Source organism: Oncorhynchus masou, chromosome 33 (assembly GCF_036934945.1).
Source record: "Oncorhynchus masou masou isolate Uvic2021 chromosome 33, UVic_Omas_1.1, whole genome shotgun sequence".
Taxonomy (NCBI): Eukaryota; Metazoa; Chordata; class Actinopteri; order Salmoniformes; family Salmonidae; genus Oncorhynchus; species Oncorhynchus masou.
Window position 1 is genome coordinate 24176540 of NC_088244.1, and position 15430 is coordinate 24191969.

At 46.2% G+C, this 15430-nt stretch overlaps 1 protein-coding gene across 1 annotated transcript in view; it reads left to right on the forward strand.

Annotated features, from left to right (window-relative positions):
• LOC135528074 (protein bassoon-like) overlaps nucleotides 1–15430 on the forward strand; it is a 159106-nt gene that overhangs the window by 29992 nt on the left and 113684 nt on the right. The window contains 2 exon segments of the mRNA XM_064956848.1: nucleotides 7267–7542; nucleotides 7729–8916. Coding sequence (XP_064812920.1) covers nucleotides 7267–7542; nucleotides 7729–8916 — 1464 coding nt within the window.

Consider the following 15430-nt stretch of genomic DNA (forward strand, 5'->3'; position numbering starts at 1 on the left):
GAGTGAATAAGAGTTCAAAGTTCATACCATTCGCAACCAAAGCTCACGCTGATGTTGGCTTCGACCTGTAGTTATTATCTGAACCATTCTGACATCGGACCCTCGCCCTCACGTCCTCAGAACAGGAGGTTATATTGTCATCAAGGCTTTATATACCAAGGGAGAGGAGGGCGTATTTGAAAAGTTTTATAGCCCATGTCCCTTCACAGGGGCGGGCCACTGATTGAGCAGAGCCCTACCTTATGAAAACCCAAATCTCACATTTTAGAAGCCAAAATCACATTTCATCCCATCACGAATAATTTCATATTCAAACATTTAAATTGAACAACAATTCCATGTGAATCCGATAACTCTGATGTGTAGACTTTCCACTGTAGAGTTTATGTCATCTTATCATTGATGAGAATGTCTCAGATGACAACCGAACTGACATCATATTCATTAAGTACCACCGCATATGTTCAATTGGTCGGATTGCCAGAATAATAGTTCATTTCCCCCCACCTTCTGACGTTCCCAGAATCTCTATGTTAACCAAAGGTTTTGCAAATGTAACATGAGTAGGGTAGAGAGTGGAAAAAAGATGGGAAGAGATATTTATGACTGTCATAAACCTACCCCCAGGCCAATGTCATGACACTACCATCAAAAAAGAGTCTTGCAATTCTAAAACAACAACATCTCTGATATAACTCCAACTCCAAAGTTATCTATAGCATCACCCTTGTCTGGCTGTGTCTCTCATCTATCCTCTTAGTCCTTAGTAGAGTTCCTAGTTCCTGGGCTGACCTCCCCACTGCCCCCTGCTCTCCCAGTAATTAATGACACATTAAATTAGAGCTCCTGAGTACTCCCTCACGCTGCTGCACTGCTCTGGAGGAGTGATGAGTGGGTGCATGGAGATGGGCTGAGATGCTATGATAAGGCCTTGGATGATTAGAACAGAACACCTCCTTCTTCCATCCTTCCATTCAGTTGGTGGAGAGACAGAGAGAGACTGTGGAGAGATGGAGAGACAGAACACAGGGGGAAAAGGATTACCACTGGATTAGTTTGATTAGTTTAAAGTGACCCCCTGGATTAATGACTGACAATCAGGACACAAAGTGGTGTGTGTGTGTGTGTGTGTGTGTGTGTGTGTGTGTGTGTGTGTGTGTGTGTGTGTGTGTGTGTGTGTGTGTGTGTGTGTGTGTGTGTGTGTGTGTGTGTGTGTGTGTGTGTGTGTGAGGATGTAGGTAGGTGCATGCATGTTTTTTTTTTTTGCATGTGTGTGTGCAGAGGAAGATTGGCCTGGTCCCAGATTTGTACGTGATTTTGCCAACTACGATAGTCAGACCATTTGGCTACGGTAAACACACATACAGATCTGGGACCAGGCAAAAAGCATGATTGGCTCAAGGCGTCCCACCAGCGGGACACCTGTCGACAACTTCTGGTGAAATTGCCGGGCGCGATTCAAATAAATAATCATAAACATTATGGATATTAAATATCTAGGTACATACAAGTGTCTTATATCAGTTAAAAGCTTAAATTCTTGTTAATCTAACTGCATTGTCCGATTTACAATAGGCATTACAGCGAAAGCATGCCATGTGATTGTTTGAGGACGGCACCCCACATCAAAATATTTTTCAACCAGCACAGGCTTCGTAAAATCACAAATAGCGATTAAATATTAATTTACTTTTTGAAGATCTTATTCTGATTTGCAATCCCAAGGGTCCCAGCTACAACATGCATGGTCATTTTGTTAGATAAAACCAATCTTTAAATCCCAAAAAGTCTGTTTAGTGGGCGTCATTGATTTGAGTAATCCACTCGTTCAACATGCAGAGAAAGGAATCCAGAAAGCTAAACTTTGTTAAAACAAGGCAAACTACATTTTTATTTAATCCTCAGGTACCCTAAAATGTAAATAAACTATAATATTTCATACGGAAAAAAGTATGTTCAATAGAAAAGTAAAATTAGCAAGTGGGCATCTTCTTCGTTGCGCATGCACAGACTGATTTCCAACTTTGACTCCCAGTATCAAAACTCAAAGTTCTCCCTCGTTTGGGAAGAAACAAGCCTGAAACCTTGAACAAAGACTGTTGACATTTATTGGAAGCCATAGGAATTGCAACCTGGGAGCTGGAATTGCATAGGACCCATAGCCTTCCATCTCAAAAAGGAAATGTTCCAGTTGGATTTCCTTTGGATTTTCTCCTACCATATCAATTGTGTTATAGTCTCATACATTATTTTAACATTTCTACAAATTTCAAAGTGTTTTCTATCAATGGTACATATTATATGCATATCCTGGCTTTACTTTGGGCACGTCAGTCAGACAGTCATTGGCAGCAGAGAACTGGAAGGAAATGCGACCGAAGGAGGTGTTGGCTTTGGGGATGACCAGTGAAATATACCTGCTGGAAAGTGTGCTACGGGGTGTTGCTATGGTGACCAGTGAGCTGAGATAAGGCGGAGCTTTACCTAGCAAAGACATGTAGATGACCTAGAGCCAGTGGGTTTGGCCACGAATATGTAGTGAAAACCAGCCAACGAGAGCATACAGGTCACAGTGGTGGGTAGTATATGGGGCTTTGGTGACAAAATGGATGATAGACTGCATCCAATTTGCTGAGTAGAGTGTTGGAGGCTATCTTGTAAATGACATCGTCGAAGTCAACGATCGGTAGGATAGTCATTTTTACGAGGGTATGTTTGGCAGCATGAGTGAAGGAGGCTTTGTTGCGAAATAGGAAGCCGATTCTAGATGTAATTTTGGATTGGAGATGCTTAATGTGAGCCTGGAAGGAGAGTTTAGAGTCTAGCCAAACACCTAGGTATTTATAGTTGTACACATATTCTAAGTCGGACCCGTCCAGAGTAGTGACGCTAGTCGGGCGGGCAGGTGCAGATCACCTCTTCAGGGTGAAGAGCATGCATTTAGTTTTACTTGTATTTAAGAGGAGTTGGAGGCCACAGAAGGAGAGTTGTATGGCGTTGAAGCTCTTTTGGAGGTTAGTTAACACAGTCTCCAACGAAGGGCCAGATGTATACAGAATGGTATCGTCTGCGTAGAGGTGGATCAAATAATCACCAGCTGCAAGAGCGACATCATTGATATATACAGAGAAAAGAGTCGGCTTGAGAATTGAACCCTGTGGCACCCCTATAGAGACTGCCAGATGTCCGGACAACAGGCCCTCCGATTTCACACACTGAACTCTATCTGAGAAGTAGTTAGTGAACCAGGCGAGGCGGTCATTAGAGAAACCAAGGCTGTTGAGTCTCCCAATAAGAATACGTGATTGACAGTGTCGAAAGCCTTGGCCAGGTCGATGAAGATGGCTGCACAGTACTCTTATTCTCCATGGACTTTACTGTGTCCAAAAATTTTGGGGAATTTGTGCTACAGGATGCAAATTTTTGTTTGAAAAAGCTAGCCTTTGCTTTCCTAACTGACTGTGTGTATTGGTTCCTGACTTCCCTGAAAAGTTGCATATCGCGGGGACTATTCGAAGCTAGTGCGACAGGGTGTTTTTGTGCTGGTCAAGGGCAGTCAAGTCTGGAGTGAACAAAGGACTGTACCTGTTCTTAGTTCTACATTTTTTGAAAGGGGCATGCTTATTTATGATGGTGAGGAAAGCACTTTTAAAGAACAAGCAGGTTTCCTTACTGAGGGCATGAGGTTAAGTTAATATCCTTCCAGGATACCCGGGCCAGGTTGATTAGAGAGGCCTGCTCGCAGAAGTGTTTCAGGGAGCGTTTGACAGTGATGAGGGGTGGTCGTTTGACCGCGGACCCATAACGGATGCAGGCAATGAGGCAGTGATCGCTGAGATCCTGATTGAAAACAGCAGTGGTGTATTTAGAGGGCAAGTTAGTCAGAATGATATCTATGAGGGTGCCCATGTTTACAGATTTGGGGTTGTACCTGGTGGGTTCCTTGATCATTTGTGTGAGATTGAGGGCATCTATCTTAGATTATAGGACGGCTGGGGTGTTAAGCATATCACAATTTAGGTCACCTAGCAGTACGAACTCTGACGTTAGATGGTGGGCAATCAATTCACATATGGTGTCCAGGGCACAGCTGGGAGCTGAGGGGGGTCTATAACAGGCGGCAACAGTTATTGACTTATTTCTGGAGAGATGGATCTTTAAAAGTAGAAGCTCGATCTGTAGATCTGGATAGTATGACAGAACTCTGCAGGCTCTCTCTACAGTAGATTGCAATTCCGCCCCCTTTAGCAGTTCTATCTTGACGAAAAATATTGTAATTGGGGATGGAAATTTCAGATTTTTTTTGTGGCCTTCCTAAGCCAGGATTCAGACACAGCTTGAACATCAGGGTTGGCGTAGTGTGCTAAAACAGTAAATAAAACAAACTTAGGGAGGAGGCTTCTGATGTTAACATGCAAGAACCCAAGGCATTTACTGTTGCAGAAGTCAATAAATGAGAGCGCATGGGGACACACAAGGCCTGGGTTAACCTCTACATCACCAGAGGAACAGAGGAGGAGTAGGATGAGGATACGGCTAGAGGCTATAAGAACTGGTCGTCTAGTGTGTTGGGAACAGAGAATAAAAGGAACAGATTTATGGGTGTGGTAGGATAGATTCAGAGCATAGTGAACAGACAAAGGTAAGGCAGGGTGCAAGGACAGTGGGGGTAAACCTAGGCATTGAGTGACGATGAGAGAGGTTGCATCTCTGGAGGCGCCAGTTAAGCTGGGTGCGGTCTCCGCGTGTGTGGGGGCTGGGAGCTATCTGAGACATGTTGTGCAGGACTAGAGTCTCCGCAGTAAAATAAAACAAAGAGAGCTGCCCTAAACAACAGTATACAAGGCATATTGACATTAGAGAAAGGCATAAGCAATCACAGGTGTTGATTGGGAGAGCTAAGACAACAACGGGTAAGACAACAACGGGTAAACAGCTAGGACAACAACAATGGGTATATGGCAATGAATGGGCAGAGCGGGTCAGTTAGCTGCACACAGGGGCTGAGTTTGAGGCTGGGGCAAACAGATAAAACAAATACAGTGTTAACGGACAGTCCAGCAGTCCCATAGGTCAAGACTTGGACAATGAAAACATAGATAGACACAATTCACTTGTACAGTGCATTCAGAAAGTATTCAGACCCCTTTCCTTTTTCCACATTTTGTTACGTTACAGCCTGTCGTGGTAATTTCCTGTATTACTCAATGAGGAGAGTTGGAAACCACACACCAGAGTTACACTTACATTTCCTCTTTTAATAATAAGAGCTTCACTATAGCCCTTTGACTCTCAGATCAATTCAGTGTCTATAATGAATTCTGAGAGTCCCTACAAAAGAATACCAAGATCTTTTATAGCCAAGATACACCCCTCTCAACTTACATGACGAACCACAGATCTTAGGAAAACTTCACAGAGGGCCTTTTACTTGAGAGAGGAGTATCCCATAGCCAGATATAGCATTAGCTATAAATTAAATCCTTCAGTTTGGTCTCTAAGACGAGGTTTGAATCTCGTTCCTGGTACTTCATAGTACAAAAACATTACCTCATCCAATGGCATATATCAATTGTCAACAATTATATTCTCCCATCTCAAGTAAACCCCCTCTTCTCCCCACCCCTGGTCAAGTGGGGAGTGAGCCTCTAGGTCATATACTATCTCAAGATAAGTGCAACATCAGAGGGGACATACAATGGTTACAGACACTGCCATACTCCTCCCCCCAATGGGAAAAGGAGGGAGTGACTGGCGTACAGACATTGTAGAGACACTTAATTGGTTCCCCATTAATCACGCCATCCCTTCACATGGTTTAAGAATAGTTAAAGACACATTCACATAAGAAGACAATGTTCCATTCTGTCCTCCTCCCATTCTGATATTCTGCATAGCACCAGATGATTTAACAGATACATTCACATATGAAGACAAGATTGACCTCTCCCCTCTCTGGGCCCCAAGTGACTGAGCCCTAGCTGAGAAGGGATAAGTGCAATTGCCTACCCTATAGTCCAAAGGGAAACATTCTAATGACAAGTATCTCACATAAGCATATTATGTAAATAAAACATCTTATTTGTCTATGTTACCTAACTAATTCTGATTCAGCACCCGAAAGCCTCATTCTAAAATCAATTAAATAACAAAATTTCCTCATCAATCTACACACAATAACCCATATTGACAAACAGGTTTTTAAACATGTAAAAAACACAAGTATTCAGACCCTTTGCTATGAGGAGCTCAAGTGCATCTTGTTTCCATTGATCATCTTTGAGATGTTTCTACAACTTGATTGGAGACCACCTGTTGTAAATTCAATTGACTGGACATGATTTGGAAAGGCACACACCTGTCTATATAAGGTCCCACAGTTGACTTTGCATGTAACAACAAAAACCAAGCCATGAGGTCAAAAGAATTGTCCGTAGAGGTCCGAGACAGGATTGTGTCGAGACTAAGATCTGGAGTGCCAAAATATTTCTGCAGCATTGAGGGTCCCCAAAAACACAGTGACGTCCATCATTCTTAAATGGATTAAGTTTGGAACCACCAAGAATCTTCCTCGAGCTGGCACTCGGCCAAACTGAGAAATAGGGGAGAAGGACCTTGGTCAGGGAGGTGACCAAGAACCCGATGGTCACTCTGACAGAGTTCCAGAGTTCCTCTGTGGAGATGGGAGAACCTTCCAGAAGGACAACCGTCTCTACAGCACTCCACCAATCAGGCCAGACGGAAGCTACTCCTCAGTAAAAGGCACATGACAGCCCGCTTGGAGTTTGTCAAAAGGCACCTAAAGGACTCTCAGACCATGAGAAACAAGATTCTCTGGTCTGATGAAATCAAGATTGAACTCTTTGGCCTGAATGCCAAGCGTCACGTCTGGAGGAAACCTGGCACCATTCCTATGGTGAAGCATGGTGGTGGCAGCATCATGCTGGTGGGGATGTTTTTCAGCTGCAGGGACTGGGAGACTTGTCAGGATCAATGGAAAGTTGAACTGAGCAAAGTACAGAGAGATCCCTGATGAAAACCTGCTCCAGAGAGCTCAGGACCTCAGACTGTGGTGAAGGTTCACCTTCCAACAGGACAATGACTTTAAGCACACAGCAAAGACAACGCAACAGTGGCTTCAGAACAAGTCTCTGAATGTCCTTGAGTGGCCCAGTTACTTGTTTCATTATAAAAGATGAAAAAGCAGAAATTAATCGGTGTAATTGTGTTGTTAACAAACTCTTTTCTCTTGTTTGTCTTCCCTAGGTACAGGAGTGGCTCTGTCTCAACTGCCAGATGCAGAGGGCCTTGGGCATTGACATGACCACCCCACGCTCCAAGAGCCAGCAGCAGATCCACTCTCCATCCCACCAAGCCAAACCCATAGTCCAACCACCACCTGTTCAGCCAGCTCAGCCAGCAGCCCAGCCAAAACCCCAGCCTCAGCCCCAGGCCCAGCCCCCACCACAGTCAAAACCCCACTCCCAGCCCCAGCACCAACTCTACGGTCAATCCCAGCCCTATAGTCAATCCCAGCCCCAGGCCCAGCCCTATGGTCAATCCCAGTCCCAGCCCTATGGACAATCCCAGTCCCAGCTCTATGGTCAGTCCCAGCCCTTTGGCAAAACTCCGCCCCAGCCCTATGGCCAATCCCAGCCTCAGCAACAGCCCTACAACCAAACTCAGCCCCAGCCACATGGTCAATCTCAGACCTATGGCCATTCCCAGCCCCAGCAACAGCCCTATGGTCAATCCCAGCCCCAACAACAGCCCTACAGCCAAACTCAGCCTCAGCCATATGGTCAATCCCAACCCCAGCAACACCTCTACGGCCAAAGCCAACCTCAGCCCCAGCCATATGGTCAATCCCAGCCCTATGGTCAATCACAGTCCCAGCACCAGCCTCAGGCCAAACCCCAAGCTCAGCATCAGCCACAGACCTCTCCTGGCCTACAGAGACACCCTATACCCGGCTCTGCTTCCCTGCCTGGGTCAACGACAAGCTCCCCCCAGCACATCCCATATGGCCAGAGAGGGCCTGGAGGTCCCGGCCAGCCCCGGATTCCCCATCCTGGGGCAGTCCCCCTGGTGGGCATGGCCAAGGCACCCTCCCAGCCAGACCTGGGCCGAGGCTCCCCAATGCACCAGAGCGGCCGCCAGGCCGCCAGCGCCGGCTCGTCGCCTTCCCATCGGCCCGCCGCTCCCCAGGGGCAACCGCCCCAGGACGGCCTGACCAAACTGTTTGGCTTTGGGGCATCGCTCCTCAACCAGGCAGCCAGCACCCTGGCCTCTGTGGACCCCCTCTCAGGGACACCATCCACACAGCCCTCCCCTGCCAGGGGTGGGCCTTCCAACAAACAACAAGGACCTCCTGGTGCCAAACCATTCCAGACAGGTGGCCCTCATGCATCCCAGACAGGTGGCCCTCATGCATCCCAGACAGGTGGCCCTCATGCACCCCCGATGGGTGGCCCGCAAGCACCCCAGATTGGTGGCCCTCATGCACCCCCGATGGGTGGCCCGCAAGCACCCCAGATGGGTGGCCCACAAGCACCCCAAATGGGTGGCCCTCATGTACCGCAAATGGGTGGACCCCACACACCAACTCAGATTGGTGGCCCATATGCACCACAAATGGGTGGCCCACATACATCAACTCAGAAAGCACCCCAACAGCAGCAATCACCTGTGCATCATCAGAAGGGACCACAGCAACAACAGCAACAGCAGCAGCCGGCCAGACAGGAGCCCGTTCCCAAGCCGGTGGAGCCCGAGAAGCCCAAAGTCAAATGCCCCCTGTGTAAGACGGAGCTCAACATTGGCAGCACCACTGAGCCGCCTAGCTACAACTCCTGCACCCAGTGCCACACTCAGGTCTGCAACCTATGTGGATTCAACCCCGCGCCTCACCTGGAGGTAAGCAAGACTTTCCATCTCTCTTTCTGTATGTTTCTATCTCCCTCTCTCTTTATCTCTATATCTCTCTCTCTCTCTCTCTCTCTCTCTCTCTCTCTCTCTCTCTCTCTCTCTCTCTCTCTCTCTCTCTCTCTCTCTCTCTCTCTCTCTCATTGCCCTTGATCCTTCACTGAGGCCCATGCTCCTGTTTGTCATTACGTTGTGAGTAATGCAGCTCGCTCAATTCTTCACAGTAATCACACCTAAAAGTGTCTTAGCAGGTTTACATCTCCACCATATCTGCCTCGCAACAATTCAGTACTTAATAGTTTGCCTTCCCAATTGATAGAGGCAGTTCTTCCATTTTGGCGAGTGGTTCTTTCTGAATACCTGGTCAAAAGGGGAGCGTGGGGAACACAAAACTTCTGTTTTTTCTTCCATTAATTTTGTATTCAATAGAATTGTTCCATTTATTGATAATGAAACTCTCCAAAACAGGCCCTTTTCCCCTTGCACACCTTTTTCTATAGATCAGCACACAGACCTTGAGAACACTACATGCGCATACTAAAGATTTAACGGTGGAGTGAAGGGCTGGAGCAAGGGATGAAAGTAGATGGAAAGACACAGTAGAGGAAGCTGTTGAATGGCTTAGTAAAACCATCCACATTAGTGATGTTCAGTCTCTAGGCCTTTTGTGGTTGTACTGTAACTGCCTGGAGATTTTCGGGAGTAAGTCATGGCCAACGTTAGCTATACTCCTGGACCTAGAAGCATTTTTTGATGGAGATTCTCCATTGAGGTTTCTTTTTGGTCCAGGACAAGGCTTAATCTGTGTCCCGGAAACAACCTCTATATTCTATATTACTCGTTTGTGTGGTAGGCAATAAAGAGGTGAAATCTCTCCTCTTTGTCCTAAATACTTTAGTAAATCGTCCATAAACGGATGGTGAGGATAAGAACTAGGATTAGTTTATATTATATTCTCTCCCTCTCTAAAGAGATCCAGGTCAGAAATCCCCCTTAATGGACATTGAGGAGGCTGGGAAAAATGTTTAGTAAATCAACATTGTGCATATTTGTAGGTTGCCAATTAAAGGCTCGGAGATGGGAGATGTATTTCCCGTTATAATTCAGCCCTTATGATTCAAGGAGGATCAGACTTTCATCTGTGAGTGTGACCAGAATGTAAAGTGGTGCTGTTGCAGTGTACCAATCAATGGGTGTTTTTAATCCTCCACGCTGACACTGGACTCACAGCCTAGCAGAAGCAACCTAGGAGAAACCATAAAGTGGCATTTATGTCCCTGGGTTTGAATTCAGTCAAACCTACTGGCCGTGTTTTGGTGATGGATAGCTTTGTGAAATATGGGAGCCAGGGACGGCTTGTGAGATACAATTTCATCCTAAATATTACCTTGAAATAACTTCATTATTTACATTATCATGTGTATTTCAGATTATTGAGATCATGAAATCATTGCTCCTTTTGATCCAACAGTAAGTGTTGCAGATCATAGAGTTAACATGGTGCTACTCAAGGGTCTGTGGGGAATATTGTACAGTACAGTGGGTCAATGCCAGAGCCAGTATTGCATTGTATGTTCATCCCTCCAGTCAGAACTACAGATAATGGCCGGGCTATAAATAGATTCCAGAGTACAGCCTTAGTGACTGCATGGGGGACCAAGATGCATTGAATCAAATAATATACACCAAGAGGAATCCCAGCCCATTCAAACTGTTAGGGGCGCACAGAGTGAAAGGGGCAGAGACGGTTTGCTGAATGTTGGCTCAATTTATGCTTCAAACAAAGGAGGGCAGGAAGCTTTCAAGAGTAGCGGGCCACTGCAGAACCTTCAGTAGGCTGGCTGTCAGTAGAAGAGAGGCCTGTCATGGCCTGCGAGCTACGCAGCACTCCTGAAAAGGATGGAGAGCCAGGCTGTGGAGGAGACTCTGGAAAGAGCACGCTATAGCTGGGTCACGTGGCGTGGCGAGTCCAGAGGGGGAGCTCCTGGGGGACCACAATAACAAGGGGGAGGGAGAGAGGGTAGAGGAAGGGATGAGAAGTGAAAAGAAGTGAGAGAGAGAGAAAGAGTAAGCGAGAGAGAGAGAGAGAGAGAGAGAGAGAAAGTGAGAGAGAGAGAGAAAGTGAGTGAGAGAGAGAGAGAGTGAGTGAGAGAGAGAGAGAGAGAGAGAGAGAGAGAGAGAGAAAGTGAGAGAGAGAGAGAAAGTGAGAGAGAGAGAGAGAGTGAGTGAGAGAGAGAGAGAGAGAGAGAGAGAGAGAGAGAGAGAGACAGAGACAGAGACACAGACAGAGAGAGAGAGAGAGAGAGAGAGAGAGAGAGAGAGAGAGAGAGAGAGAGAGAGAGAGAGAGAGAGAGAGAGAGAGAGAGAGAGAGAGAGAGAGAGAGAGAGAGAAAATACGTATGACGTCCAAAGCAGTGTCTCAGGATAAACTAAAGAATGGGAGGCTGGGGGGAGCCAAAAAAAACATGTTGACTTTCCCCTGCTGGGTTGGGTTCTCCTACTCAGCTAGCTAGACCTTGGGAGGGCTGTGGAGGGTAGCAGCCCAAATGTTTTTTGCATTTCCTCTAGTCTGTCCAGAGTAACAGATTGGCAGTTTTCATCATTGTGACTCCTCCATTGGTTCCATTGTGCCAGGACAGCTCAATCAAGCTCAGATAAACTATTTCAAATAGTGTTTGAACCCGGGTCTGGAGGGTAGTGAGGATACAGTACGCTGTTCTCCTCTACATATTTAATCTCTCACTATTTATAATGCACATCCTCTGAATTATTAATCAAGCACTCTTCTTCTCTCTCTGCCCCTTCTTTTTGCAGTTCCCTCAAATGCATGTCACTAAACAAAATGTGTTCATTGCACTTTATCTCAACCAAAGGCCAAAGTCCTGGCATCCTCCTCCATTTCATCCTGAATCCTCCCACTCCAGGCTAAATAATGATATACAGATTAGAGCAGTGGGTTGTGGGCTGCTCAAAGTTAAGTAGCGTTTCAGTACTGAAAATACTGTGTGGACAGAGAGAGAGAGAGAAAAATAGACATAGATGGAGAGAGAGATACAGAGAGAGAATACTAGGATTAGCTACAGGGTGTTCACATGGTCTTCACTCCATGTTTTTCTAGATTGATTTAATACATAGGGAGATTGTGAAATCCTTTGCTCATTCACTTGGGAAAGAAATGTGTCTTATGCTGTGTTGTTATGAACTGACAGAAGTAGATCGCAATGTAACAAATGTTGCTAAACGTTCACCATGTGGGATTTCTCTCACTGTGGAGCTTTTCATCATTTCCCTTTCCTCACCAACATCTCTTTTCTCCTGTACCCTCTTATGAGAGTGAAAAAAAACATCCCTCTCCAGCTCTCTCTGCGCCCCTGACAGAGCAGGATTCATTGGAAATTCATTCAGATGGGAACCTTTCTCTACCACAGAGTGGTCTTTGAGGCAGTGGAGCTCAGTGGAGCTCAGTGGAGCTCAGTGTGGAGCTCAGTGTAGCTCAGTGTAGCTCAGTGGGGCTCAGTGGGGCTCAGTGGGGCTCAGTGGTGCTCAGTGTGGCTCAGTGGGGCTCAGTGTAGCTCAGTGGGGCTCAGTGTTGCTCAGTGTGGCTCAGTGGGGCTCAGTGTGGCTCAGGGGCTCAGTGGGGCTCAGTGGGGCTCACTGTGGCTCAGTGTGGCTCAGTGGGGCTCAGTGGGGCTCAGTGTGGCTCAGTGGAGCTCAGTGGAGCTCAGTTAGGCTCAGGGTGGCTCAGTGGAGCTCAGTGTGGCTCAGTGGGGCTCAGTGAAGCTGAATGTAGTTCAGTGGGACTCAGTGTAGCTCAGTGGAGCACAGTGGAGCTCAGTGGAGCTGAGTGGGGCTTAGTGTGGCTCAGTGTGGCTCAGTGGAACTGAGTGTAGTTCAGTGGAGCTCAGTGGAGACGTGGTTGATCCAGCACTCAGCCTTCTCCCATGCAGCCTGTAATGAAACATGAAAGGGCATGAAAGAAAATAACACAGAGGACAGGGAGGATGGGACAGTGGCATCACAGCCAGCGCTGGTCATCCAGAAGGACTGGAATGATGACACACTGTGTTTCACACACACTCTTGCAGGCAGCATAAAAGCAGGCCTGCATACGCACACGCATACATACAGTACAAGTGCACACTTATGCGCACACACACAGAGAAACACAAACACAGAAACACACACACACCAACTGACTCATCAGACCTTGTAGCATACTGCCCTCTCGTTAGCAAATATGTCTGAGTCGCTCCCAATGCGACCCTTCACTTCATGCTGAAATGAGAAACATCACATTACACTGTCATTTTCATCAACTCTCAGGCAACAATAAACATTTTAGTGCAGCACAGAGATGTGAAATGCATATTTTCTTAAAGAAGGTGTTTTATTTGTGACCGACCGGCGAGATTCGGTCTTATGTAGCAACATTTGAAATTGTGTTTTTTACATTGGATAAAAGAGAGACTTAGAGACTTAGAGATAGAAATGTGTATATCATACACTACAGTTGAGGGACAATGGGAAAGTAATTCTGCTTTAGAAGTTGATAAACTTGTAACCTCACTTTTGAGAAAATTGCCCTTGAATGTTTTGGTATACCTACTGGAGAGCTCTTCTTTGTCCTATACCCATCAAACATCGTTAACACCCTCTTAAGCCTTAGCCACACCCATCTCTTTTTTTTACATTTAAAAAAAAATTCTCTCCAATTGGTAGTTACAGTCTTGTCCCACCGTACGGACTCGCGAGAGGCGAAGGTCGAGAGCCATGCATCCTCCGAAGCACGACCCTGCCAAGCTGCACTGCTTCTTGACAAACTGCTCGCTTAATCCAGAAGCCAGCCACACCAATGTGTCGGAGGAAACACTGTACAACTGGCGACCATGTCAACATGCATGGGCCCGGCCCGCCACAGGAGTCGCTAGAGCACGAAACTCTCCCATTACCCGGACAACGCTGTGAGCCGCCTCATGGGTCTCCCTGTTGCAGCAGGCTGCGACATAGCCTGGGATCGAACCCGGATCTGCAGTGAGCTTAAGCTTAGCGATGCAGTGCCTTAGACCGCTGCGCTACTCAGGAGGCCCCCCATCCATTTCTTTAAGGATTCACGAGGCCATGTACTAAACAACCAAATATTTCAAGACTAAAGGCTGGTTTATACCAGGGCTGTGTTCGTGCATTTAATCTGGAGTGCCAGAATGTGCTCTGGGCATTCGTAAACTCAGAGTGTTGTCAGATTGTCCGTTTGTAAATTCAGAGCGTTTCTCTCTCAGAGTGTTCAGAGCGCGCAGTGGACGCTCTGGCCAAGGATTATGTAACGGCTTTCATCGGAAGAAGAGGAATCGTCAGACCAAAATGCAGCGGGATACGTGTTCATCTTTATTATAAGGAACTGAACACTGAATACAAAAATAACAAAAGGAAAACCTGAAACAGTCCTGCAAGGTGAAACAAACACTAAACAGACATACAACTACCCACACCTAAAAGTGGAAAAACAGGCTACCTGAGAATGATTCCCAATCAGAGACAATGATAGACAGCTGTCCTTGATTGAGAACCATACCCGGCTGAAACATAGAAATACAAAACCAAGACATACAAACATAGAATGCCCACCCAAATCACACCCTGACCAAACAAAAATAGAAACATACAAAGCAATCTACAGAGTAGTGACAGAGTAGGGTTGATCCGAGCGTTCTGACCTAACAACCGCAGTCAATCACGCAAGCTAACTGGCTAACGTTTGCAAGCTTGCTCGCTACTTCCAGGCACAAATGAGAGAACAGCTCACTCTGACCATTTTACTTGCCTTAGCTGAGCAGGTTAGGCTGTCTTTATGTTATCCAGAGCGTTGATGACTGCAACTGTGCTGCTGGCAACAATTTAATTACACTTTTTTTGCCAACGTTTATTACACCGGCCCTATTCAGTGGGTGTTGAGCATTCGTAAATTCGTCAGTTATTCTGCGCTCTGGTACACTCAGACGAGAGGGCGCTGAAATCAGAATAGATAGCCAGAATGAATTTACCAACTACGTCTATCAACAGTTGTTGCAGTGACATCATTAACATTATATTAAAATGCTTACTTGCATAGTGGAGTCTTTTGTTTAGACATGTAGCTAGCTAGCTAAACAATTAACCATAATCCCAACTCATAACGTTACTGCCCTGGATGAATCTGCAGTCAGCTAACTAGCAATGCAACTACTGTAGCAATGCGAATGGCTCTGAGATACAAATGATATTACTACACAGATCAAACACGTAACGTTAGCACGCGTTAGCGTTAGCTAGCTAACTGTAGCGAGCTAGCTAACAGTACACTTTAACTTGAAACGAAAATGAATTTCTGACAAAATTCGAAACGTGTAATATCTGAAAATGTAGCTAGCGAGACTATCTTACCCGTATACATGGATGGACGCTCCTCCCTCTCTGTCCCAGATGCCATGGTTGCCCTTAGTTTGAAGATGTAATCCGGAGACAGCTGTTT